General features: G+C 35.8%; 4 protein-coding genes across 4 annotated transcripts in view; 3 read left to right on the top strand and 1 right to left on the bottom strand.

Annotated features, from left to right (window-relative positions):
* Positions 1-633: 633 nt before the first annotated feature.
* On the top strand, positions 634-9044 carry LOC110383252 (facilitated trehalose transporter Tret1). Its single transcript, XM_049849593.2, has 4 exons — positions 634-844; positions 3690-3825; positions 6790-6935; positions 7409-9044. The coding sequence occupies exons 1-4, from the start codon at positions 809-811 to the stop codon at positions 8543-8545; spliced, it is 1455 nt and encodes a 484-aa protein (XP_049705550.2). The 5' UTR covers positions 634-808; the 3' UTR covers positions 8546-9044.
* Positions 9045-9447: 403 nt separating this feature from the next.
* LOC110383249 (facilitated trehalose transporter Tret1) lies at positions 9448-12527 on the top strand. The gene is made up of 4 exons (XM_049849602.2): positions 9448-9913; positions 10386-10521; positions 10796-10941; positions 11021-12527. The coding sequence occupies exons 1-4, from the start codon at positions 9848-9850 to the stop codon at positions 12128-12130; spliced, it is 1458 nt and encodes a 485-aa protein (XP_049705559.2). The 5' UTR covers positions 9448-9847; the 3' UTR covers positions 12131-12527.
* Positions 12528-14665: 2138 nt separating this feature from the next.
* LOC110383251 (facilitated trehalose transporter Tret1) lies at positions 14666-17915 on the top strand. Its single transcript, XM_021344017.3, is given in 4 exon segments — positions 14666-15061; positions 15849-15984; positions 16344-16489; positions 16648-17915. Coding segments are annotated over 4 exon segments (1506 nt in total). The 5' UTR covers positions 14666-15025; the 3' UTR covers positions 17836-17915.
* Positions 17916-22080: 4165 nt separating this feature from the next.
* The window catches only part of LOC110383250 (lysine-specific demethylase 5), a 35135-nt gene continuing 31269 nt past the window's right edge, over positions 22081-25946 (bottom strand). The window contains exon 31 of the mRNA XM_064041847.1: positions 22081-25420. Coding sequence (XP_063897917.1) covers positions 25284-25420 — 137 coding nt within the window. The 3' untranslated portion in view covers positions 22081-25283. The remainder of the gene's footprint in view (positions 25421-25946) is intronic.

Below are 25946 nucleotides of genomic sequence, written 5' to 3'. Positions count from 1 at the left end.
GTTTGTCTGTCTTTTAAATCTATATCTAAAACTTTAAAATATACGAGTTCATTGCACCAATAGGTACTTATGTTTTGTTTGTTGGACCCCAAAAGGTTCTTCAACTGACTCTTGGTAGAAACAAAAATACTGAGTACCAATAGGTATGTTTCTGTTCAATCGGTGCTAAAATTAAACTATTTAAACTAAATTGGAAAGTTGCTTTGTTACGTTTTGACGTTTAACGCTGAATCTATAAATTGATGCAACATTTTATGATTGGAAGACAGCACTTAATTTTTATGAAACACCGGGAATTAACTTCGTATTCAAGAATGATCTAGTATGGTATATTTACATACTACATATTATAATCTTAATATTTTTTATTACATATGATTTCCACTCAAAGCCAGTTTTTTTCGAATCAAAATCTAATCAAAGATTAGTTTTTTTTTCAAGCATATCCGAGCGCAAAAAGCTGTATATAACACATGGTGGCTTACGAAACCGGTTAAATTAATATTCTGAACACTACTACAAAGTAACTTGCATTTTCAAATCAACCTTATGCCCAAGTGGTAGAGTCGAAAATTGATTGGCAAGTTAGCTAAAATAATAATTATGTATCTTTCTTAGAACAACACTGTTTAATATTTCTATTCAGTAGTTGAATGGCTATCGAATGAGATGTAGATTTTCGAAATATTTTCAAAAAATAAGTTTTTTTTAATCAATGCAACTTACTTCGGTCATTTGTGCTACTTACACGTAACTTATGTCAGTGTTAAGTTGTGAAAGTTAAGTTGCAGTGTTTCGTGTTATTTAAATGTCAAAATTAAGGATTTCACCGTTTGTTAAACAAGTAAGTTTTGTGACATTTTATTATTTACATAAAGAATAAAAATATTTTCCAAAATTAAGTAACTTAGTGCAGGATTTCTTATTTATTCGTAACTTCTCGCTGTCAAAAGAAACCTTAACCCAATTTCTGCGGGTAAAGTCAACATACAAAGCCTTGTTGACAAATAACTACTTACTTGTATTTTAAGAATGCAAGTTATTTTGAGTTTACTTGTAGTAGAATAAGATTTCGAATAATACAATAATACATAAGAAGCATCAAATTATTAAATACATTACACATTTCTGCCTAATATTAATTCAAAATAATACTCGTTAACAATTTTAAACCACTAGATACACTATAACTGATAGTTACGAAAGGTAGAATAATAATTTTGTTTCCAATTTTGACAAAATAAAGAAGGACAGTCGACCTTATCCCCAGGAACATTTTCTAAGAAGTTATTATATCCTTTCTTCAAGTTCAAAAAACAATGAGGATAATATTTACTTAAATAAATTGATTACACTTAGGGAACTTTTGTTTTTATATTTATTCAATATTCTAAGATAACATAAAATGCTTTAACTAATGCTCTGTGTTAGTTTTTTTTATATATACCTATATTGAGGACTGCATAAGGATGCAGACATGGCAGTAATATTCTAGATTACGAAATGTTAATTACATCATTTTCGAAAAACTTTTCAAAATCGAACACTCAAAATGTTTGTACCTTCTTCTAAGTTACGTAACAATCAAAAGCCATTTTGATTACCGTTAAATTAAATAACTAGGTACTTAAAAACATTTCATAACATGAATGACAGGTTACTGTGGTAATATAGCAATACTTGACACATTGACCTATTTATTTAAAAGATGTAGACAGTGTATAAATACAATTAAAACGAAAGAAAATAACTGTACCTACCTTTATTATACACCTACATAAACAATACATACATAACTACTACTATTATTACATAGTAGACACATATCATATAAAACTAGCTTCTGCCAGCGGGTTCAGTACCTAAATAAGAATTTTACAAATTGGACCAAAGTACTTCCTGAGATTAGCGCGTTCAAGCAGACAAACAAAACAAAGTATAGATGAAAACACAACTATGATGCAATGAACAGATAATTATCTGTTCATTGCATCATAGTTGTGTTTTCTGTAACAATATGGATCTGCCTAAGCCGGCCTATAATGAAATCAAGATAAATTGCTAAACTCATTTATATGCAAGATCTGATGTCCTACTAATGACAAAAAATATGTTGAAAAAAATGACGTTTTCCAAAATATCAAATCCAATATGAGAGTCTGTAATAACTTTGAAGTCGAGTTTACAGTTCGTGGCTGTCACTTCTTCTATTATCTCTCAAAATACATTCAAGAAAATAGAAAAAGTCAAAATCCAATGAAATTTTATTCCATTCAGGCCTTTACAAGCACTTATCAAAGTCAAAATATGACTAAGTTTGATTCCAGTTGCCCATTTCAAAAGTAGCTTCCTATGGAGAAGAACGGGCGAGAAACTCTATACGTACCTATTTATTTATTTAATACTAGGTAAATGCACAATGGACTTAACTCATTAGGCGGTTCCTCCCAGTTTACCTTTAGATATTTATAAGTACTTAACTTTTTCTAGCTGTCGCATTTTGGCTTTCTCTTATTTAAATATTCTGCCTGATAAGTAATTTCGCACGACAGCAATTATCTAGTCACCTTCCTATTAAGTAAATACATAATTACTGAGCGGAAATTTCGAAGGCCAATTTCAAAACAAATCCAGTTATTTTGATCGTTATACTGTTGGTACGGTTTAGACTAGCATATTAGGTAAACTAGTTGTTAGAATGTAGTTAAAATATTTATGTTAACTTTGCGGTTAACTGGGTAAACCGTGTAACTATTAACTTAATTGTTTGGAATGAGGTTTTTATAATTATTTGTTGTATTGCCTGTACATGGTTTTAATGCGTTTGATTTAATACTGGTAAGGCCCAAGTTCACCGATAACATAAAATTCAGTTTTCTTGAACAACTGTTAGTAAATACGTTTTAGAGCACACTGCAAGCTTTCAGTCAGCCTATAGTTTGTTTGGGCTCATAAATCAGTATGAAGATGGATGGGAGTACGTTAAGTCTGCAGTGAGCAAAAATTGCTTTAAGTTGTCGATGAAGTTGGAGCTTAGTGCGGTAGGTATGTAGGTATACGCGTAAGTCATGGTAATCAAAATCAAAATTCAGGTTCTAACTCAGTCATGGGGATATGATGTCATTTAGCTCCGACCAATTACTTCGGGGATTGGGGAAATCCAACCGTATTAAGATATTATACATGTAGGTGGCACATGGTTATTTACGTTTTAAAAAATATACATTTGATTTAAGAAAAATACATTTTCATACCATTATTATCATTAATGTAATTAACGCTAGGTTGGACAACGAAATATATTTAGTGTGGGAAAACAGTAGCTTTCAGCTGAGAGAGATAGGCAAGCTACAGGTAGATAAGAGTCAATAACCTGCTACTTACCCGTAAATCTACTGCCGTGAGAAGCTGATAAAACTTAAACAAGGATATTGAATAGGCCATTTGGTGTTTTATATATACATACATGTATATATATATATACATACATGTATATATAAAACTTACATACCTGTTTATTAGCTTAACTTTATAATCAACCTATACCAGCAGTTTCACTTACCGCACTCAGATTTATTATGACTTGTGTAATCTATATCACTGCCAAATTCCATCAAAATGCATTCACAAGTTTATGCGTGAAAGGAACACACGTCCATACATACAAACTTACTCGTCTCTTATTGCAGTGTTTCGTGACCGCGACGGTATGTCTCACCACCATCGGCCACGGCTCCGTGGTGGGCTTCCCGGCGATCCTGCTGCCTCAGCTGAAGGACCCTGACTCCAGCCTCATCCTCAGCAAGGAGGAGGGCTCATGGATAGGTGAGGCAACATACATTATCTTCAAAGTAGACCTAAATGTTGGTACTGCACCTGATCTCTCTCTGGTGGTGTCGGATTGCCGTCCCATCGGGCTATGCGAGCGAAGGAATAGAGAGTGCACTTGTGTCTGCGCAAATGCTTGTGCACTATACTTAATATGTCCTACGCAGTTGGCTGATCTCCTTTGGCTGATCTCCTCCGCCGTAGCCAATAATCGGCTAGGAGGACATCAATAGAGAGAATATATGTATATAGGCTGATCAAATTGAGAGTGCCTACTTAGTAAAAAGTAACGCTACAGAAATATTCAGTGAAATTAATACTGTCAATTAATCAAACTTATCGTTGAGACTATTATTATACGGAAGTTTGACTGCCTGTAGATGATACCGAATTAGATAATTCTGAATATATACAGCTTATTGTGCATTTGTAGGCAAAATTCAAGGTTAATGAAGTAGATATTTCTCAGACTAACAGTAAATATAAAGTCTAGACATTCCCAGATAATTTAGTTACTTCCTGAGTTAATGAAAGATGAATACCAGTAATGCTATGCGTGGGAACTATGTTATATTGCCAATATCTGAATGCATCTGCATTAATTTGAAGTCTAAACAGTTTTCAGTACCATTAATTCAAACAGTTAAGAAACGCAGAAAAATTGTGTCCATTTCGACCGCGCGGCCACCTCATAATTTTTGATGAAACTTTGCCAGGAATTAGTAGTAATTTGTTACTTTTCACTCCTCTTTTCCTGAATTTGTTACAAAAAAAACCAAGCCGCTATGACAAAGAACAGTTGGCCGCTAGAACCGCCACTTGCCGTAGTCATCGCCCGTGATTACTCAGAAACTATACAATGCAGATAGACGAATGATACATCAAAAGAAAGGTCTTAATTTGTTAAATTTGTTACAAAAATAAAAAAGGTCAAAACGTAGATATACAAAAAGTTATGCAATGTTAAGTTTTCAGGTTATGAGTAGGTAAGTATATCACCGTAGGCACCAAATTAATAGAGGCTAATGTGTATAGAAAATTAGTCTTTAATTTGTTACAGCGAAAAAGACAAAAATACTAGAAAGCAGGTTCAATAATATGTTAGAGTCGATTTTAGTTGGCCGCGCGGACGGCAATATGCCTAAAATACAATTTCGTTTTTCTCGTTATTAAAAGTAGGTTTTAGCTTAATTAAAGTACTAGTCGATGGGTAACGTAACCTAGTTTGAATAAATATAGCGAATTTAACTGCAGCATTCGTATTTTAGGAGATATTTACAAAAACACAGTGGTATGAAACTGTATGAGAGTAGGGTGTCCATGCATTTTCACATATTCGAAATTTTCGTTATTCACGTCTTATTTTTTTAGGGAGAGTGCATACTTTATAAAAATCAAAGTCACAAATAGATTAAAATTTCTTTATTCACAATCAACACAAAGGCAAAAAAATCAATTGTTTGCCTTTGTGTTAACACAATGTGTCAAAAATGTGACACAGAGTTGAAAGGTGAACTTAAGCTAGGCGAGATCATAACATTTGATTTAAACGGAGCTGCAGACTCAGTTTTACTCACTGAATTGCCGATTACTCTTGGCATTAAGGATAATTATTATTTTTTAGTTGGTACTATAGAATTTATACCAGGCACAAAAATAGGCCACTATAAATGTCATTTTTTAAATAACAATAAATATTTTTGTTACGACGACAATTCTTTTAAAATTGAAATAAGTACCTCTAAGAAAATATGTCTACATTGTGTAATAACGAAAATATGTGACACAGAATTTATAAATATTATGTTAGTTTATGAAGATTTTATATTTATCTGGTTGTCTTTTATTACTTGATTTGTTTGCCTTTGTGTTGATTGTAAATAAAGAAATTTTAATCTATTTGTGACTTTGATTTTTATAAAGTATGCACTCTCCCTAAAAAAATAAGACGTGAATAACGAAAATTTCGAATATGTGAAAATGCATGGACACCCTACTCTCATACAGTTTCATACCACTGTGTTTTTGTAAATATCTCCTAAAATACGAATGCTGCAGTTAAATTCGCTATATTTATTCAAACTAGGTTACGTTACCCATCGACTAGTACTTTAATTAAGCTAAAACCTACTTTTAATAACGAGAAAAACGAAATTGTATTTTAGGCATATTGCCGTCCGCGCGGCCAACTAAAATCGACTCTAACATATTATTGAACCTGCTTTCTAGTATTTTTTTGTCTTTTTTCGCTGTAACAAATTAAAGACTAATTTTCTATACACATTAGCCTCTATTAATTTGGTGCCTACGGTGATATACTTACCTACTCATAACCTGAAAACTTAACATTGCATAACTTTTTGTATATCTACGTTTTGACCTTTTTTATTTTTGTAACAAATTTAACAAATTAAGACCTTTCTTTTGATGTATCATTCGTCTATCTGCATTGTATAGTTTCTGAGTAATCACGGGCGATGACTACGGCAAGTGGCGGTTCTAGCGGCCAACTGTTCTTTGTCATAGCGGCTTGGTTTTTTTTGTAACAAATTCAGGAAAAGAGGAGTGAAAAGTAACAAATTACTACTAATTCCTGGCAAAGTTTCATCAAAAATTATGAGGTGGCCGCGCGGTCGAAATGGACACGAAAAATTATCTAGCTTTACCATTATACATGAGTAGGTATATGTTGTTTATCACATTAAGCAAAGGCTATGAATCCAGTCTTTCAATCCAAATTAAAATGGAAACTATTGAAGAAATGCTCATATTCTGAATGAAAAGTAGAAGTGGCTAGCTTACTAGCTTCCGCCTGCAGTTTCAACTGCGTCCTGTGCTAACTGCCTTATTCCGAAGCCGGATGGCGACAAAAACTATCCTATATCCTTCTCCTGGTGTGACCATGGGATATAGGGATTCATTTTTATTATGTATATTAACATGTCAAGGTCATTATTCCAGCGTCAGTGACAGCGATCTCCCAGCTGCTGGGCAGCTTCACCACGCCGCCCATCATGGGCCGGCTGGGGCGGAAGGTGGCACACTTCGTCGTCATCGCCAGCATACTGCTCGGCTGGACTGTCATATTGCTCGCTAAGAGCATGGAAGTAAGAAATTAGCTCTAATTATTTTAAATACTAACCGGGCTTGCACTTGCGTCCCGTGGGAACTACTGTCTTTACCGGGATAAAATATGTATAGCCTATGGCACTCAGAAACATACATCAACTACATATCAGTGAAAAAAATTTGGAAATCCCAAAAGCGGTTACAACGATTACCCCCTTCACACAAACTTACAAATGCCTCTTTATAATATTAGTATCTCAGGAGTGATACATAGTTATCCTACCTAACATTTTAGTAATATTCTAGTTACAAGGAGAAGTAGCATTTATAAATAATAACTGCAATAGATCTAGGTGTCCTTATTTTACGCTGAACGATAAATACAGACGTTAACGCGTCCATAATTGGCGTGTACACCTTGATTACGTTCAAGTTTAATTGACTTATTGACCTGTTTGATATGCACTAGTGTACTGACTTCCTGATATTCAACTATTGTGTTTCTTTCCAGGCAATGGTGGTAGGCAGAATCATTCATGGCATGTCTTTTGGATTGATGCTGCCTCTACGCTCCGTACTCCTCGGGGAGTATACCAGCCCAAAGAACAGAGGTGCATTTCTCACGACAATCTCCGTAGCCCAAGCCTTTGGGATTCTGCTCGTCCACCTCGTAGGATCTCTGGTTTCCTGGCAAAAGACCATCCTGATCCTTATTGCCTTCCCACTGGCCAGTCTACTCATGACTTTCTACACCCCTGAGTCTCCAAGCTGGCTCGCCGCAAGAGGGAGATATGAAGAATGCAGGAAAGTCTTCCGATGGCTCCGAGGTGACGGAGAAGAAGAGGAATTAGAAGAAATGATTAGAGCTAGATGCGAATCGACAAGTACCCCGATATCTAACTGTAAGGATCTCATGGTGTTGTTGAAGAAGAAGGAGTTTTACAAGCCTATAGTTATTATGATACACAGTTACCTGATGGGAGAGTTCTCAGGCGGTGCCCTCATGTCCTGCTACTCCACAACAGTCATCACTCTTCTGGCTGGTCCTGAAGTGGATGCTCACGTGTGGATGATAGCTCTAGACACCCAGAGGAACATTTCCAATGCTATAGCAGTATTCGTAGTGCACAAAGTGAAGAGAAGAACAATGTTCATGGCGACGGGAGGTCTCTGCATCGCCAGCAACATCGCTATAGCTTGCTATGTGTACGCGAGAGTTCTCGGTGTGTTGACATACACGGCAATATGGCTGCCAATATTACTCATTAATATACAGTTCTTCACAGTAGCTGTGGGGATGGTTTGCCTGCCTTATGTCATCGCTGGAGAGATATTCCCCTTGGAGTATCGAAGTGTTGGCAGCAGTATAAGCATAGTTTCCATAGCTTGTGGGTACTTTCTAGTCACGAAGTCTTTCCCTGCCATGGTGGATAGTATAGGTCTGCATGGTTCGTACGCGGTTTATGCAGCCGCCATGTCATATAACTTGTGTGTGGTCTGGTCCCTGTTACCTGAGACCAAAGGGAAGACCTTGCAGCAAATAGAGGAGCACTTCAGAGGAAAGACGTTGGTTCCTGAGGAGATAGAAGCCAGGCAACATTTGAAAGATAAGAAGACAGATGTTGAGAAAACTCACACTGATGTTTAGTGTACAAATGATTTAATATAATTGTGAAACTGGACTGTCTGCGATGTAGTATAAAATGTAAATGACTATTTGTGTTACACGATGAGAAGTAAGTAGTTCCCAAGTTTAGTTACCTTCCATGAAAAAACTGTTTGAAATTCAATAATTCGATGAAAGCTGCTAACCAGAAAACTAGAGAGCCTGTAACCTTTAAAACCTCCGTAAACATAATTTAATTACAAAAGTGTTGTACAAACAACATTATTTTCTCATAGATAATTCTAGAGATCTTTATTGTACATTGATAGCCTGTAAGGATTAGATTAGATTAAGTTAATAAAGTGAGGATTTTGTACATAATAACAAAGTTATTGAATTAATCGTACTTATTAATTCGTTTTATAATTAATTTTGATAAATAAATGTGATATTGCTAGATACTTAATGTAGCCACTCAATTGTGAGAAACGTAGTTTTATAATTTTTATCTTTTGTAAATAAACAAATAAGTATTTTCTGATTAAGATATATTTTTTATTCACGTTATCTTACACACATATTATATTCCCTCCCATTCATAACAGAACTTCTATTTCTAATCCTTCAATGTACCTAGCTATTTGTTTTACAGTATCTAGACTTAATCATATAATTAGCAATGAATCAAATTACAAAGCTAAAAAAGGAAACCGAAATTACAAAACCATACTCCATTATCCTTGACGACCCATAAATGTCATTGACACAGTCACTGCGCCATGCGATCTAAAATTAAGATTGCACGCCGTTGTATGAACGTTCAACTGTTTACAACTGAATTGAAATTCAGTTTCAAAGTTGAATAATACATCTTGTTTCAGTTTGCAAGTTGGTTTGTTGTGACCATACGAGAAGTCATTGTACTTGAAAAACTCGATTCACGAAGTTCGTTCCAGTGACTGTTTCGCAAAAACCGGCATACAACGTGACCAAAATAAACATGAGTCGGCCTTGTCGTTCGCTTTGGGAAGTTTTATCATAAAGTAAAGAAAGACGTGAATGAGTGAAGTGTATTCTTAATTTTTCATTTTGTTAATGGATGGCAGAAATCCTGTGTTTTAGACTAATTGAACTCTTGAATGGTTCAGTAGTGAATCTTGTGTAAATGTTGGCGTTTTGTTAAGTAAACTGCTATTAAGATTATAAAGATTATGTTCCCACTTTCTAAGTTGACATTGCATTCAATTCGGCGTGTGTTTAATCTTAATTTTATCATGTCTGATACCGAATGTAGATCAGATAATTGCAAATATTTTGTGGTGAGGTAGTAGAATAGTGCTGTGTATGCTTTTATGTCGTCTCTCGGTAATGGCGAAGAAGAAGGCTATATTTTCGCCATTTTTAAAACAGGTGAGTGTTTCTTTTACTTATTATATGTGTTTATTCTGTCTCCTTCCACGTCCGACTGCACACAACCTCAAAAGTTATCAGCTTGTAAAGATTAAGATAGCAATGTGTTATCACATTTTTGCATTCGTGCTCGATTATGACGAGATCCTAAGCGGTGGCTCCCGAGTTTGATTAATTACAATAACAACACTTTAAATATATTGAAATAGTCATGTTGTTCATGCTCAATCTTTCTCTGCGTGATAGGAGGCATGTGCCCAGTAGTGGAACGATAATAGGCTGGCGATGATGTTTCTTTCATTTATGCTAATGCATTAAACACCATACTTAGACATCTTCTCTACAAATATCATATTATCTTCTGGTATTATATTACTTTTCTCTGATGACAAATTATAACGAAGCATAGAAACAGCCAAAACGATGGCATGTTATTTTAATAAGGCAATGCTTTACTGGTGTCTTCTAACAGTGTTTCGTGACATCGGCGGTGGGCATCAACCTGATCGGCCATGGTGCCGTGGTGGGCTTCTCCGCAGTCCTGCTGCCGCAGCTGCACCAACCCGACTCCGGTATACCCACCAACAAGGAGGCCGACTCTTGGATAGGTAAGCTCTTCCACATAAAGTGAACCTTTACCAAATATACTTACGAATACATAGTAGGAGAAAAATGAAAGACCATTCGACTTGAATCAGATATAAAGGGTGTGTTCTTACCAAAACAAATTTTAGAATAACAAGCATTTCCGAACCTCTGCTGATCACATAAAGTTTTGCGAACTACATACTTTCAACACACCACAAACCAAAGATGTTGAAAACTCCTTCCATGGCTTGGCTATAGCCGTAAAGACCTCACAACTTATATTACATGTTCCAGCATCAGTAATTGGTATAACCCTGCTGATCGGCAGCTTCGTCGCGTCTCCGATAATGGGCCGCTACGGACGGAAGGTCGCCCACTACACCGTCAGCGCGGCGGCACTCGTGGGCTGGTTAACTACTCTCTTAGCTGAGAGCTTCGAAGTAAGTATACCTCCTACTTATAAGTAGTTGCAGCCCACCATCACATGTGCAGATAAACATGAATACTAAAATGTTTCAGGTCATCCTCCTAGGAAGAATCATCGGCGGCCTGTCATTTGGCATGATGCTGCCCCTTCGTTCCATCCTCATCGGTGAATACACCAGTCCAAAGAACAGAGGAGCTTTCCTCACCACCATCTCCCTCACGCAAGGATCAGGCATCTTCTTCGTACATCTTGTAGGATCCCTCCTGAGCTGGCGAAGAACTGTCCTCGTGTGCCTCTTCCTACCATTCATAAGCCTCGTCATGACTCTGTTCACGCCAGAGTCCCCAAGCTGGCTGGTCTCCAAAGGAAGGTATAATGAGTGCAGGGAAGTTTTCCACTGGCTGAGAGGTGATGAGGAAGAACAAGAATTAGAAGCCATGATTCAAGCAAGAATCAACTTCGAAAAGACTGTAAAAAATCAAAAGAAGTTGGATGTAGTAGCAACTGTGAGGAAGAGAGAGTTTTATAAGCCAATTATATTAATGGTTCATGCGTATGCCATGGGACAGTTGTCTGGAGGAGCCAGCACGGCTGCCTACGCCACAACTATCATCAAACTGATCATGAATCCTGACGTCAACGCTGACGCGTGGATGATAGCCCTCGACACTCAACGCATCGTTGTCAACACACTAGCGATCTACATCATCAACCGATTCAAGAGGAGAACTATGATATTTGCATCAGGAGGACTATGTGTCGCCAGTCATTTGGCTATAGTAGCTTACGTATATTCTAAGCAAACAGGGTTTTTGACATACGAAGCTATATGGATCCCAGGTATTCTGCTAAATCTGCATTTCTTCTCAGTGTCTGTGGGCATGGTGCCTCTACCCAGCGTGATAGCTGGTGAAGTTTTTCCATTGGAGTACAGGAGTATGGCTGGTAGCATCAGCTTGGCGTCCGTAGCTGGAACGATGTTCTTAGTGCTCAAAACATTCCCTGGTCTGGTGGCGAGTGTAGGAATAACTGGAACTTACTTGGTGTATGCTGGATTGCTGACGTATTGTCTGACTGTCATATGGTTTCTGATGCCGGAGACTAGAGGCAGGACTCTGCAGGAGATAGAAGACGAGTATAGAGGCAAAACGGTAGTTGATGAGGAGAGGCAGTCGTTAAAGCAAGCGGAGACGGAAAGATGACATGAACACATTGTTAGACATGAGTAGAGAAGATGTCGTGAAAAAATACTCCCAAGTTTTATTGAGTTTTGAAATAAACGTATTTATAACTTATACTTATTTATTATTTTGATCTACTTGTAGCGAACAATATAAGTATGGAAACGGTGTAAATTGCTGAAGATGATTGCTGAGTAAATTGTTTATATCCTTATTTACGCTGCTATCGAAGCTTATAGTTTATTGCCATTTACCGCTCCATTTACAACTCTTTACACCTATGTATTCATAGAAACAGCTGATTATTGTTTATTTATCGTAGACTTCAGATAATATTCGGTCGTCTGATAAGCAAGTGTGATTGTCCTACTTAATCCATGTCCTACGGAAAGCAACAATAAACTTTATTGTTCAATAACGTGACGTTGTTTGTTTTCTTCATTGATAACTACTTCGTCTATAGTAGGTTATTATTTATCATCATCAGTCTGCAGTAAAGCCTTTCTAGGAGACCTAGGGGACACGTTAAAAATAGTTGCGTTCTAAGTTTGGGCACCAATGACTGTGTTTCGGATGGTACGTTAAACTGTAGGTCCCGGCTGTCATTGAACATCCTTGGCAGTTGTTACGGGTAGTCAGAAGCCAGTAAGTCTGACGCCAGTCTAACAAGGGGTATTGGGTTGCCCGGGTAACCGGGACGAGGCGGTCAGATAGGCAGTTGGGAAAAGGCTCGGGAGATGGTGGTTAAAAATAGTTGCGTTCTACTAATGCCATCTTCCATCTTCGGATTGGTTTTTTGAAAATAAAAAAGCATCTAGTGTCCTCAATTAACGTCATGTAAGGCGATAACCATGAACTACATAGATACTTATCTGTGATCCTTATAATTTGCTGCAATAAAGATATTATAATAACAATTAGTAAAACCGTAAAAATGCGAATGGCACTTTTACGACCGGTGCAAGATAATAAGCGTTTACAACTCAACAACAGGTGTAGTTTCCCATGCTTCATTTATTTTTCATTTTGTAAATTAGATGTAAGTAAAAAAATATAACCTTTCGAGAAAATAGGTACCTTTTTAAAGAAATCCAATAAAGTCAATGCAAGAAAGTATGTTAACTACTGGTAAAGTTAAATCAAGAAATACTGAAATAACTGGAACGAAACTGCTCACAGCGTGAACAATAAGTGTTCTAGATTCATCTATAGGAACATAAAAATGGGGAAGCGACTGGCTGACACTACGAGTGACCCAAGGGCTGGTTTTCATTTCGGTCAAAAGCAATGCTGCCAGCCTCTTGGGTACGCTCCCGGCTCCCGGTGGGCAGCGATGAGGAATTTTTCGACGCCCTGTAATTATTATGTATTTATATAATTATAATAATGTGAATTTTATTAATGAATCAAATTATTCACACAGCAACTACACCCTTCTTTATATACCACACCGTTTCCTCTCGCAGAAGAAAACCATTTCACATGTGACATCGGCTTATTTAGATTGATCCAAAACGATTTCATGCAGTCGAGGCATCTCCAGTAGCTAGTAGAACATGAAGTTCTTTAGCCTAATTGTCGAATGCAGGCCAGTGTCACAGTGTCAAGATGCTTATCATCATGTAGTAGGCATTGTGAGACAGGTCCTCACCGCGTGGACCACAACCTATCGACGTTATCTGCCGATAAACCTCAATAGTATCGCTTAGTGCCGCTATTGTGAGCGATAGTGATCATTGTTAGGCTTAGTCGACATCGACGGACTTTTGAGATGAATGGAATTTTATATTTTGTTTTTTAGAACGGATTCTATTATACACTAGCCGTTCAGTAGGAGTTACTGCCCGTACCGGGATAAAATACAGCCTATGTTACTCGAGAAGTGTGTAGCTTTAAACCAGCGAAAGAATTTGACAAATCGGTTCAGTAGTTTCGGAGCCTTTAGGGTAGAATCAAACAAAATGTTTATTGTGTTAGTATAGATTTTGTACATAATTGACACGAATCATTTGTTTATTGATCTTTTAAAGAAAGATTGTTCGAGTGCATAATTACCTCTAAACAAGTAATGATTTTGAAATTAAAGAAAACGCTAATCCAAATAATAAAATTCTAATAAAACTTATAATGATTTTTTTATCAACAATTACACTTTGATGTATTTATTTGTTAACCAGTAACTAGCTACTTATTTCTGTAATATCAATCATTTCTATAATTATGAATTAAATACCTATACAATTCACTAACAAAACGGATTAAGTAACTATCTTTGTTGTTATTGTAGGTACCTAAATTGCACAAAACAACAAAACACAAACTAATTAATAATCGAATAGATAAAACGTATCTGTGATTGCTTTCCTTCACGTTAATTAATATCCAACCGGTACTGAGGTAATAAAGCATCTAGAATATTTGTACGTCTATGCAGAATGTGTTGGCAAGCTCACAAATATTACTATGACCGTGTTGATAGGCAACACATGACTTAAGATATACTCATTATCTTAATTAGTTGCAAAATCACACACACTCACTCAACTTATCAAAATTATAATCTGAATGATAAATCCATGAACGAAAAATGGACAGTTTGATTCTCAATAGTTCACCAGTGCGGATCTGCCCTTACAAATATCTTTATTTCCATATTATATATAATCCTTTGAGTGCAGTTAAAATGATATACGTATATTTAACATTTTATAGTGCTTGTCATAAACATGTGAGAGCTAATCGGATAACAAGGGACTTTCGTTAATAGCTCTTTTTTAAGAAATTCTTATAAAAATGTGCTGATATTCTTTATTGTGATACTAATTTTAAAGTACCTATTATTTTATATTTTTATAAGTTAATTAGTGCTAGTTTATTTGTGTTTAATTTAATGGAACTGTGACGAGTGTATTCACAATGGGAAAAAGAGGAATTTCGCCATTTTTGAAACAAGTGAGTACCTACAGAAATTTTGTTTTCTTATTTATAAATTGTTACATACCTATGTATGTTTAAAACTGCTATTAATTGGCAAAGAAAAATTACACAAGTTCGACGAGATACAGCAAAAGTAATTGTCTATCAGTCTTTCAAGCAAAAATATCGAACAGATTTGGATGAAAATAAACGTATTTTTCTAAATAAAGTTACTAAGCTGAAAAAGTAATAAAACGAACTTGAACGAACGAATCTTGAACTATAATGAATTTTCTACGGAATATTAAAAAAACGCCTTAATTAGATCAACCATCTGTAATCACTGAAAACGAGAAAAATTAACGGTGCATTTTCAGTTTAATATCTACGTATTTGTACAAAACAAGTCAAGCCTATATAATGATCTTGATGTAGGTCATGATATTATCAATTAACAATTCCTTAAGAAGAAAGGCCTTTTGCCTTTACGGATCAACAGGACTGCACCGATTCGAAAAAAAACAACCGTTCTGGAGCTACGGCGACATTGACCGACAGGCTTTTTTTTTTTACCCCAGGACGTTTGAAATCGCAGAAAACCAGCTGCTTTATAATTTAAAAATGATATTTTCCTCTCAAAAGAAAAATAGTTATGTTGCAAGTTAGTTAACTTGCTTACCATATAAACTTTTCCTTCTCGTCTCAATTCATGCTAGGGTTGTCTGGAAAAGATCTTTGAAGCTTTGTCACCTAATTTATTTTTCATTAAGATCAAAAAGGTCGTTAGTACCTTATTAATATCTATAACTTATTTACTTACCAGTGTTTCGTGACGGCGGCTGTGGGCAGCAACATCATCGGTCACGGCTGCGTCATCGGCTACCCCGCCATCCTGCTGCCGCAGCTGTTGGTGCCAAACTCCGAGATACCCATGACCAGCACTGCTGCATCATGGCTAGGTAAGGTTTCACACTAGATATGTGTACTGGAACTACAAATGAAATGGTTAAAGTTACAACATAACGCCCCGATGATCCTTAAAAAATGGCCAAAAGTCGACCGGTGTTCGCTGATTCGGTTCTTTTAAAGTTAATTTAATTTATAATGTATTCTTAATTCAATTTATTCTACAGAAGAAAGCGTTTTTCCTATTGCCTTAATTACACAAACAAATCTTCATCGGGCTGCTATTCAGCCAATCTACATAGTTAAGACACTATCATTAATATTTCCGAACACCGAACAACAAAGCATTCAAAACCTCAAACAATATCTTGATTATTATTATTTAACTTTGAGCATTGTATCTGTTAAACAGCATCAGTATTAGGAGTGACCCAGTTGCTGGGCAGCTTCGTCACGCCCCCCATCATGGAGCGATTCGGCAGGAGGACCGCGCACCTCGCCGTCACCATGCCGGTTCTCATCGGCTGGTTTATTACCATGATGGCTACTACTTATGAGGTAAGCAGAAGTCTTAGTTTTTACTTCTTCTCTGGTAACATCTCATCACAAGACAAAATGTTCAATTCTTTAATTTGTATGATCAAACATCACAGCTCATTTCCACTATGAATTAATATACTTACTTTCAAAATTCTTATTAGATTGTTTGGTTTCAGCCTTTACTTGTGGGAAGAATACTTCAAGGTCTGTCGATTGGCATGCTCTCACCACTACGATCAATCCTGATTGGGGAGTACGCCAGTCCCAAGAACAGAGGGGCTTTCCTCACGACTGTCTCCTTAACACAGGCATTTGGTATTCTCTTCGTGCACGTGGTAGGCTCCATCCTCAGCTGGCAGAAGACTGCGCTGATCTGCGTGTTCTTCTCATTCTTCAGCCTCGTCATGACCCTCTACTCCCCTGAATCTCCCAGCTAGCTCGTCGCCAGAGGACGATACGACGAATGTCGTGAGGTCTTCCATTGGCTTAGAGGAGACGACGAGAATGATGAACTAGAAGAAATGATAAATGCCAGAATGATGTTCGAAAAGGCTAAGCAGGAGCAAAAGCAGGGCAAAGCACCCAACCGAGTGAAGTCAGCCATGGCGACTATACAGAAGAAAGAGTTCTACAAACCCATCATAATAATGATACACGCGTATGTGATGGTGCAGTTCGCTGGAGGCACCACCATGGCGGCTTACTCTACCACTATAATAACTTTGATCATGGGCCCCAATGTAAACCCACACTTCTGGATGATATTTTTGGACACGCAGAGGTTTATCTCCAATACTGTAGCAGTATTCTTAATTAACAAGATAAAGAGGCGGACTATGATGTTCCTGACTGGCGGGCTGTGCGTTGTGAGCCAGTTAGCCATAGCCTCCTACACTTACTTGAAGCAGGAGGGCATCCTAACTTATGATGCGGTGTGGATACCAGCTCTGCTGATCAACCTGCAGTTCTTTACTGTAGCAACTGGTATGCTGCCGTTACCAAACGTGATAGGGGGAGAAGTATTCCCCTTAGAATACAGAAGCATTGGAGGGAGCATCAGTTTAGCGACGATGTCAGCTTCCTTCTTCATCGTGCTCAAAACATTTTTAGGATTAGTAGAAAGCATAGGAATATATGGAACGTACTGTTTGTACGCATGTCTTCTCACATACTGTTTACTGGTGATCTCATTCCTGCTGCCGGAGACGAAAGGGAAGACTTTACAACAGATCGAAGACGAGTTCCGAGGCAGGCCGCTGGCGCCTCGGGAGATTGAAGAGAGGATGGTGTTCCAGTCCTGTCCAGTGCTCACCTATAAGAGGGAAATGTCTGCCAGGAGGTGCAGCACACCGTTGTTACATTAGGTTATTTAATTTCTAAGTTATTGACATTTGTTTACGCTTTGATGATGTTGTGAGTGATAATATATGGATGACAAAGTTTACCTTTACTAAATGAGTTTTCTTATTTATTTTTATTTCTATGAGGTTTTGTATACCGAAGAAACAAGGTCATCGGTAATGTCTTTATCTTTAGAGTATTTATGTGGTAATTATAGGCTACTTGTAGGACACAAGTGCGGATGTACACAGCAGTAAACAATTAAAAGCTCTTGTGAATTGCGATAAAATGAACGTGCTACCACTTGGCTTTGAATAACAAGTACAAAAGTAAGTCAAGAGCCTCTTGTCTGATGAAACATCACTTTTCAATAAAAATAAGTGAAGATGGAACTTGACACAATTTTTATGACATTTATCTGTTGAAGTGTACCTGCTTTGATTTGGTTCAGTAGGTCATGTCACAAAATACAACAGAAGTCAATCTCATGTATGTACTTCACTTTTCATGCCCAAACTCGGCGGTCGCGCTAGGGCTGTCAACTTTTTTATAAAACTAACGTGGTAGTGGTAAACCAATACCTAATAATAAAATATTTAATGTGGCTTACAAGAGGTTAATAAACACTTTCAAAGGAAATTCGTTTGAACGAGATACCGAACTTTTGTAGAAACCGCAATTTATAATTTTGTTATTCATAAATATATACTTATCCTACTCTTTACTTGCGAAAAAAATATTTTTGTATGTAATGGGTTGGTACAGTCCCTGATCTAAGCTTGCTTCTGCCTACAGAAACCTTGATGTGCGAGTTTTATTTCGTCTACCTTACAACATACTCTTGCCATGATCACAAAAATTATCAACTCCTACTAGTAATAATCTTTGAGGGTAGGTTGGGAAGTTCCCCTGGGTCGACACTAGCAAAACTTATTACGGCATTGGGTCAGAGGCCGCCGGGCCGCTTACCTACCCACCTAACTGTACCTACCAACAACTAACTGTACCTAACAATTTAATACGACTTTTTTTGTTGATCCATTATTACTTTTTCTTTTGTTATTGAAATTAAAAATATTACAGTCAAATTACAGTTAGTATCACAACGCGTGCACATTTATTTACCTTGTGTGTGGCGCGCGTATCTCAAGAAAACGACAGCCGCGCTCGCACTGTTTTGAGTTGTTTTGAGACAGCGCGTCTGTGAACACGCACACATAACACCTATGTCTGCGTGACTCGAACGCGCTTTGTATGTAGATTGACTTCTGTACCTATGTATTTTGTGGTCATGTTTCAGAGTTAATTGCGTATTTCTTTACTTTCCATTATTAAAGAAACCGACTAAACTAAAGGTGATAAAAAAGAGCATAACAGAATAGAGGCGAGAGGGGACAAAGAAACTGGTTTTATCAAGCTGTGGATTTAGCAAAAACATCTGAATGCCAATCATACAAATCTGTAGGTATTATTAGGGCCATAACAGATGTGTTTGGAGGAAATTGGGACTTACAACAATAACAATACTGTTATACGTAAATAAGTATCTCTCATCTGATAAGTAGCCTATCTCCAAAAGACGTCATTTGAACTTCTGCCGAAACACACAAGTTATCTACGTGCGTATTTTCGTACTATAATAGGCACTCACGGTCATTTACACACTCGTTTAGCATATCGTCAGTCAACAAAGCACAGAAGAGAGCAATATTGTTTATCTTCGACAGCACTCATTCTGATAAGCGATTTGCGATCGATTGACAACTATAAGTATGTACTTCACTTGTTTTGTTCACAAAAATATTATTATCATATCGATATTTAATACATTGATATAGTTTTCCCGGTTGTTAATGCTTCGTGCCGATGCAATTTAGATCTGCTCTGGAGAAGTATATTGAGAAATAACTTTGTCATACATTTTTATACTTCTCAAATGAGGACCTACATATCTATTCAGTAGCGTGCTAATCATAATCATCAGCCTTTTATCGTCCAACGGCTGGGTACAAGCCTTCTCTCACACAGAGAAGGATTAAGCTTTAATCACCACGCTTTGCTCAATGCGGGTTATTTATACTCATACTAAATCATAACACATACAACTACATGCTAATCATAATATATTCCTAGAAATCTAAAAAAACTACTGCAGAATCATCATGATATTTCCTTTCAATATATACAATATTCATTGAGCCTACTGTTACTATGTAGTTGCACGTTACCACGCGGGCGCAAACAAATCGGAATCGGTAATTATCTACGTATTGCACGATAGCTAATTGATTACTTGTGATGTCACATAATTGATCGATTGTATTGTTTTGTATGTTTACTAAACTTGAAAATTATAATAAATTTAATGGACTTATCATCATCCTCCTGCCCTTATCTTTCTATCTTGTTTGTGGTCGGCGCAGCATGTTTTCTACTTCCACACTCTTCTATCTGCCGTCATCTCACGAGTAACATTTTTTCGAACCATATCGACTTCAATATGTGGACTGGAATAACATTAAAAACACAGATAATATTTTTCTATAATTTTCTATATTTATTTGGTACACAATATGCCGATCTGTCCAACGATACGGGACGACATTCATTCATTTACATTTAAACAATTTAATTTTACACTAAAATACTATCGGGTATAGTACACGAGCCTCCGGTATTGTTGGACAAACGTAGACTTTCACTTAACTAAATATATTCTGTACAATTATGTTTGCGCACTATGCGCAAGTTTGCGCAAATAGGGGGAGGGATTTGAACGTCATAATTATTACTTAATTCAGTAAACTTGGCACGTTGATAATTTAGGATAACATATTGTGAGACCAGAGAGTAAGTATTAAGTTAATATTTATGTACCTACTTACGTCTATTTTAGTATTCTATTAAAATGTTAATCTCTAGTTGTCTTATACATGTCTTTCTAAGTAATTAATGCACCTACCATGTTATCTCTGCATCACCTTAAGGTTGACTGGAGAGAATGCCCATGGCATTAAGTCCGCCTTTGTAATTGTAAGATTGCATAAAGTTAAATAAATAAATAAATAAATAAATAAGTAGTAAATAAAAGTGCCGAATTCGATCACAGGATTTAAAATTGAAATCGAAAACAATTAAAGATATTAAGTAGACAATACATTTTATAAACATGATTCAGTTAAGTACCCGCTCCCCCTATTCGAGAAACCGTCGCGTGCGCAGTAATCGGCCATACATAAATACAATTATATTAACATAACATCAGATCGGACGCGGGCTGGCAGAGATCAACACAATGCGGTCAACTTTGTATTACAGCCAAAGCGATGGTCATTGGTTTGACTACGACCATTTTTAGGCAGTTATAAAGAAAATCTGCTTTAGGTAAAGTAATTCTAACGGTATTTGTTCTGGTGTAAAGCTGTATTACCTACTGAGAGACGATTGGATTTGTCATCTGCAATTTTAGTATGGTAACTATATACCATGTACCTATAGTGTGACAAAAAAGTGAGATACATTCGATCAGTTGTTCTTAGTCAAACCAATACCACCACGTCAATAAAAACTAGCAACAATCCAAACAGTTAAATGTAACGGTTGAGACTTAGCGCTAAATGGCTGGCGGCTTCAGCCGTCTTTAACAAATATAAATCTTGTCTACTAAGCAATAGAGTTCATATTGGCTTTACAATTTGTCATACTGATATATCTCGATACGATCACAACGGCACACCTCTGCAAATATTAGAATTAGTTTACTTACAAAAATAATGAATTTATTATTTAGTGTAAAATACTAAAACTCAAAGGAAAAGTCGAAATATGAATTGAATTTTATATTACACTTAAATAAAAATATAATGACTTTGATTCAATGAGCAGTAAGTAAACTTTTCTATACACCAATAAATAATATTAATTGTGAATTAATTTAAGTAATAATTAGATTAATGTTATGTAGAGTTGTGCCCGTGTGATTGTGAATTAAGCATAGATAATGTACTATGTTTACAGCGAGTTGCTACGTAAATAAATATATTAGATACCTTACCAGAAGTAATTTTTATCAAATGGGTTATTTTATAGAAAGTTGTCGGACCCTTTATCATTGTTTTACATTTGTTTGAAGTATCTTTGCTTTGTGTGACAATCATTGTTGTCAAAAATAACTACTATTTGTAAACGCTAGGAAATAGGAAAGAAGGATATGTTATTTAAATTGACTCGCATCAACTATAAACAAATTGGAACAGAAAAAGAACATCTGGTAAGGTATTAGCTTTATTTAATCGTCTTAACATAAACTATCATATAAACATTGATTCACAAAAGGAAGGCCAGTGCATAAATATTCTCCATACAAACATATTAGAACAGATACTAATTCAGTCAAATATACTTAAAAATACCTCAAAATTCTCTGAAGACATTTTTTTTAATATCTGTAAAAATATGTGATTAAGGTCAACTCACACGTGCCAGACGCATTTGTGGAACAATGTGTGTGGTTAGTGTGAGTTGTCATTAATATTTTCTTACAAATGGTTAGGCGACAGGGTCGCAAGCTCTTACAACATTACGCTAACAAGTATGGCGTCGGCGCCTCAATATACATACATCGAACTACATTTAAACATTATTTACAATATGATAAACGATTCGACCAATATCAAGCAGACGTAGGGTACTAATTGGTCTTGGAACTCAAGCAACGAGGTGACTGTGCCATATCTTCCCTATCAACATAAATAATTTTGTAAACTGTAACTTATATGCCGTCGTAAGTACCTTCTCTAGTTTGTGTTGTGTGTGTATTTATCTGTACAAATACTAATGCAGAATGTTTTTAAGTTTAATGTTGATAGATGTAAAGTTTCGATCGAAATGTTTAGAGTAATATAAATACAGAGCAACCACGATTACTTTACATAAACTTAATAATGTTTTAGTGTAACAGTGTAAAATGTTATAGAAAAGTGAATGTAACTATTCAGCTCGTCGACATTTGTTTTTTTTTTCTTTATTCTGTAAATTCTGTTTAGACATATTTGATAGATTTTTTGTCATTTTCGGCACATCGAGTGGGTTATTTTTTATTGTTTGTTTCCATATTGTTGCCGTGTATTGTGGTAGTTCGACAGTGCCTTATTTCACACACAAACACGCCTCACACACACACCTACTTACACTATCAGTTTCTTGCAAAAATTTCCATTACAATAAAAACTTTTTAATTTTTTTCGCTAAAGTTTTTTTAAAAAATATTTACAAAATGTTCTCGTCTAACCAGAGACCTTGTCAACTTGCGTCATTCTTATAACATTAACATGAATGTGGCCAAACTCAATAAAATACAAAAAGATTGGTTAAAAAAAAAACTTTTTAAATAAAATAAGAATTAGTCTAAGAATACAAATAGTTAATATTAATTAATCAAAATGATATAAGATTCACTAATTTTAAACGATATTGTAGCAAAATAAATAAAGTACAAAATCAGTAAAAAAAACACTTAAAATATTTGGCTACATTCAATATTAACATTCGACAGGACTGGAAAATGCATTTATACATAGATATATTTATAATTTCAATTAACAATTAATTTGGTATCAAAACTTATGAGATGGGCCTTATTACATGCAAGATCACAAGATTACTTCATTTGAAAAAATATGCGTTCAAGCAATAATTTTGCTACAATGATTTTATATCTATGATCGAATTCCAAAAGATTTAATACCAAAAAAAAACGGTTAAGGACTAGTCATACTTACAAAACTTATGTTTTATCCTATCAACCGATACGATATTTTGCGACTTTCTTACGCTAGTCCCTTTACATTTACATATAATACATAATTTTACAATTTTCCCAGTCCCGATACCTTAATTATTTGTCACGAGTAATAAAAATAATAACTCTAGCTATCCCGCTCGCACGCGCTCGGAAGATACCATCCTTGTAAAGAGAGAGAGAGACATGTATATTTTGCTAATATATTTTAACAACAACATTGGTTTAACATCGATATTGAATATATTTGGGATGGAATATTTACTGTAGGGGTGGATAACATCTCGTATAAGTTTTTTGTTGTGTAGTAACAAGCTTTTAATTGTATATTTATAGGTCTTTTATATACAAGTTTATCACAGCTTATCTGCGGTCTTGACTATATTTTGCAATCTTTGAATAGCAATTATATTCTATACACCTTTCTCAATCATTTGATCGTTAAATGACTCAATAGTTCATGTTGAAATAACATTCAACTTTAGGTAACTTGGCAACGTTTCATAAATATCTTCATATGGGTTCTTTCGAAAATAGTACGCTAACCTAGGGCACCATTTCTAAGACACATCGATATATACTCCCCTTCTAGTCACCCCTATAGTAAATATTCCCCCTTATTCGGGGAGTGGGGGGACACTACATACACCGATTTTACGTCCAAGTGTCTGACAACTAATACCATATCAATAACAGCAAAATTGAATTATATTTGAACACCTATTAAAACATTGAATGACTTTTAAATTCACTACTGAGCTCATCTTTATCATGACACATTTTATTTCGACATAGTAGTCTTTTATTTTAATTATCTTGGCAAATGTAGCAATTATTTCAAACTGGCAAATATCATATTTAACTTGGTTTCCTGTGTCATAATAAATGAAGGCTTAAAAATTCATTTAAATCTGTTTTAAACCACATTGAGATAATTTGAAAACATTTATTTGAACTACAATTAATATTTTGTGATTTTAGCGCTGGTAACATTTCTCTTGTCATATCAACACTGCAAAAACTCATTGGACTGCAGTACTTGCTCGAAAATGCTTTTCGCTAAGTAATAACTCTTTCATTGTAAAATCAATCGTATGACTTGGCAATAAGCGTCAATTTGTCGCGTTCAGTAAATCAATTGCTATCAAGTTGTGCCTACTTTTGTCTCTCTACCCTTCCGGAAATTGAGGAAGAATCGAGCGAATATGACATGTATGTATAATCTGTTTTAGTTAGTACGTATATTTATTAAGTCTTTAAATTGTCTGACTGAATATAACAAAGATTTTGAATCATACTTTCTCAAATATCATATTTGCTCGAAACTTCTTATTACAACTCTGTATGTTCAATTTACTTTCAGAAATGTTCTGAATACCAATTTATGGACATTATTCATGTAATCTGTGTTAGGATCAAGTAAACATATTGGAATATAGTCAAGTATGTTCACCTTAATTTATTTCGACATGTTTGTATAAATTGATTTAGTTGTCAAAACAATTTTATTTAGTTCTCGACTATATTCCATTACATTACTTCTCACCACTGTCAATTTCAACAATAGAAATGAAACCCATTAAATATTCCGTGTTAGAACCACATCACTGTCAGTCAACTACTTCCACATAGTCCATGAAGGCAGGCCCCGGGCCCCGGGTCCCTGGGCCCCTACTGGCGGGGCCCGCGGGCGCAGGTGCCGCAGACGTAGTCGTCGTCGTCCCGCAGGGCTGCGCGGGAGAGGCCGACGCAATGCATGTGGAACCACTGGTCGCAGCCGCCGTCGCATTGCACCCAGTCGACTTTGCCTGTAGAGGTGGATGCTGGTTCAATTAGTATACAGGGTTATTTATAAAGTTGTAAGTAATTAAAAGTATAAAAAAATAATTGTGAGCAGGTGAATCAAAGAATTATTTAATTGATTAAAATGATATGATATATGTGTACATTTGACGTAGTAATATAATTAATGAGTCTTATAATTGTGTGTACAAACATAATTGAGTAAATAATAACTATTATTCAAAAATCTAAAATCGTTTATTCAAAGTTGGCTGCAAAACAGCACTTTTTGAACGTTAGGAATTAACAAAAGACAGGCCCCAAAACAAACTCCCCAGCAATGCATATTATGACTTTCTTTCATTCTTTACATTCTTGTAGATTATCTAGGATTTTTTACATGTACACGGTAAAAAAGTTAAAGTCAAATCATTTATTTCAATTAGGCTTTTACAAGCACTTATGAACGTCAAAAAATATAAGTAGGTTTGATTCTAGTTGCCCATTCCAAAAGTAGCTTCCTATGGAGAAGAACGGGCAAGAAACTCCATG

This window comes from Helicoverpa armigera, chromosome 26 (genome assembly GCF_030705265.1).
Source record: "Helicoverpa armigera isolate CAAS_96S chromosome 26, ASM3070526v1, whole genome shotgun sequence".
NCBI lineage: Eukaryota > Metazoa > Arthropoda > Insecta > Lepidoptera > Noctuidae > Helicoverpa > Helicoverpa armigera.
The sequence above is the reverse complement of the archived record's forward strand: the minus strand, read 5'-3'. Positions and strand labels throughout refer to the sequence as shown.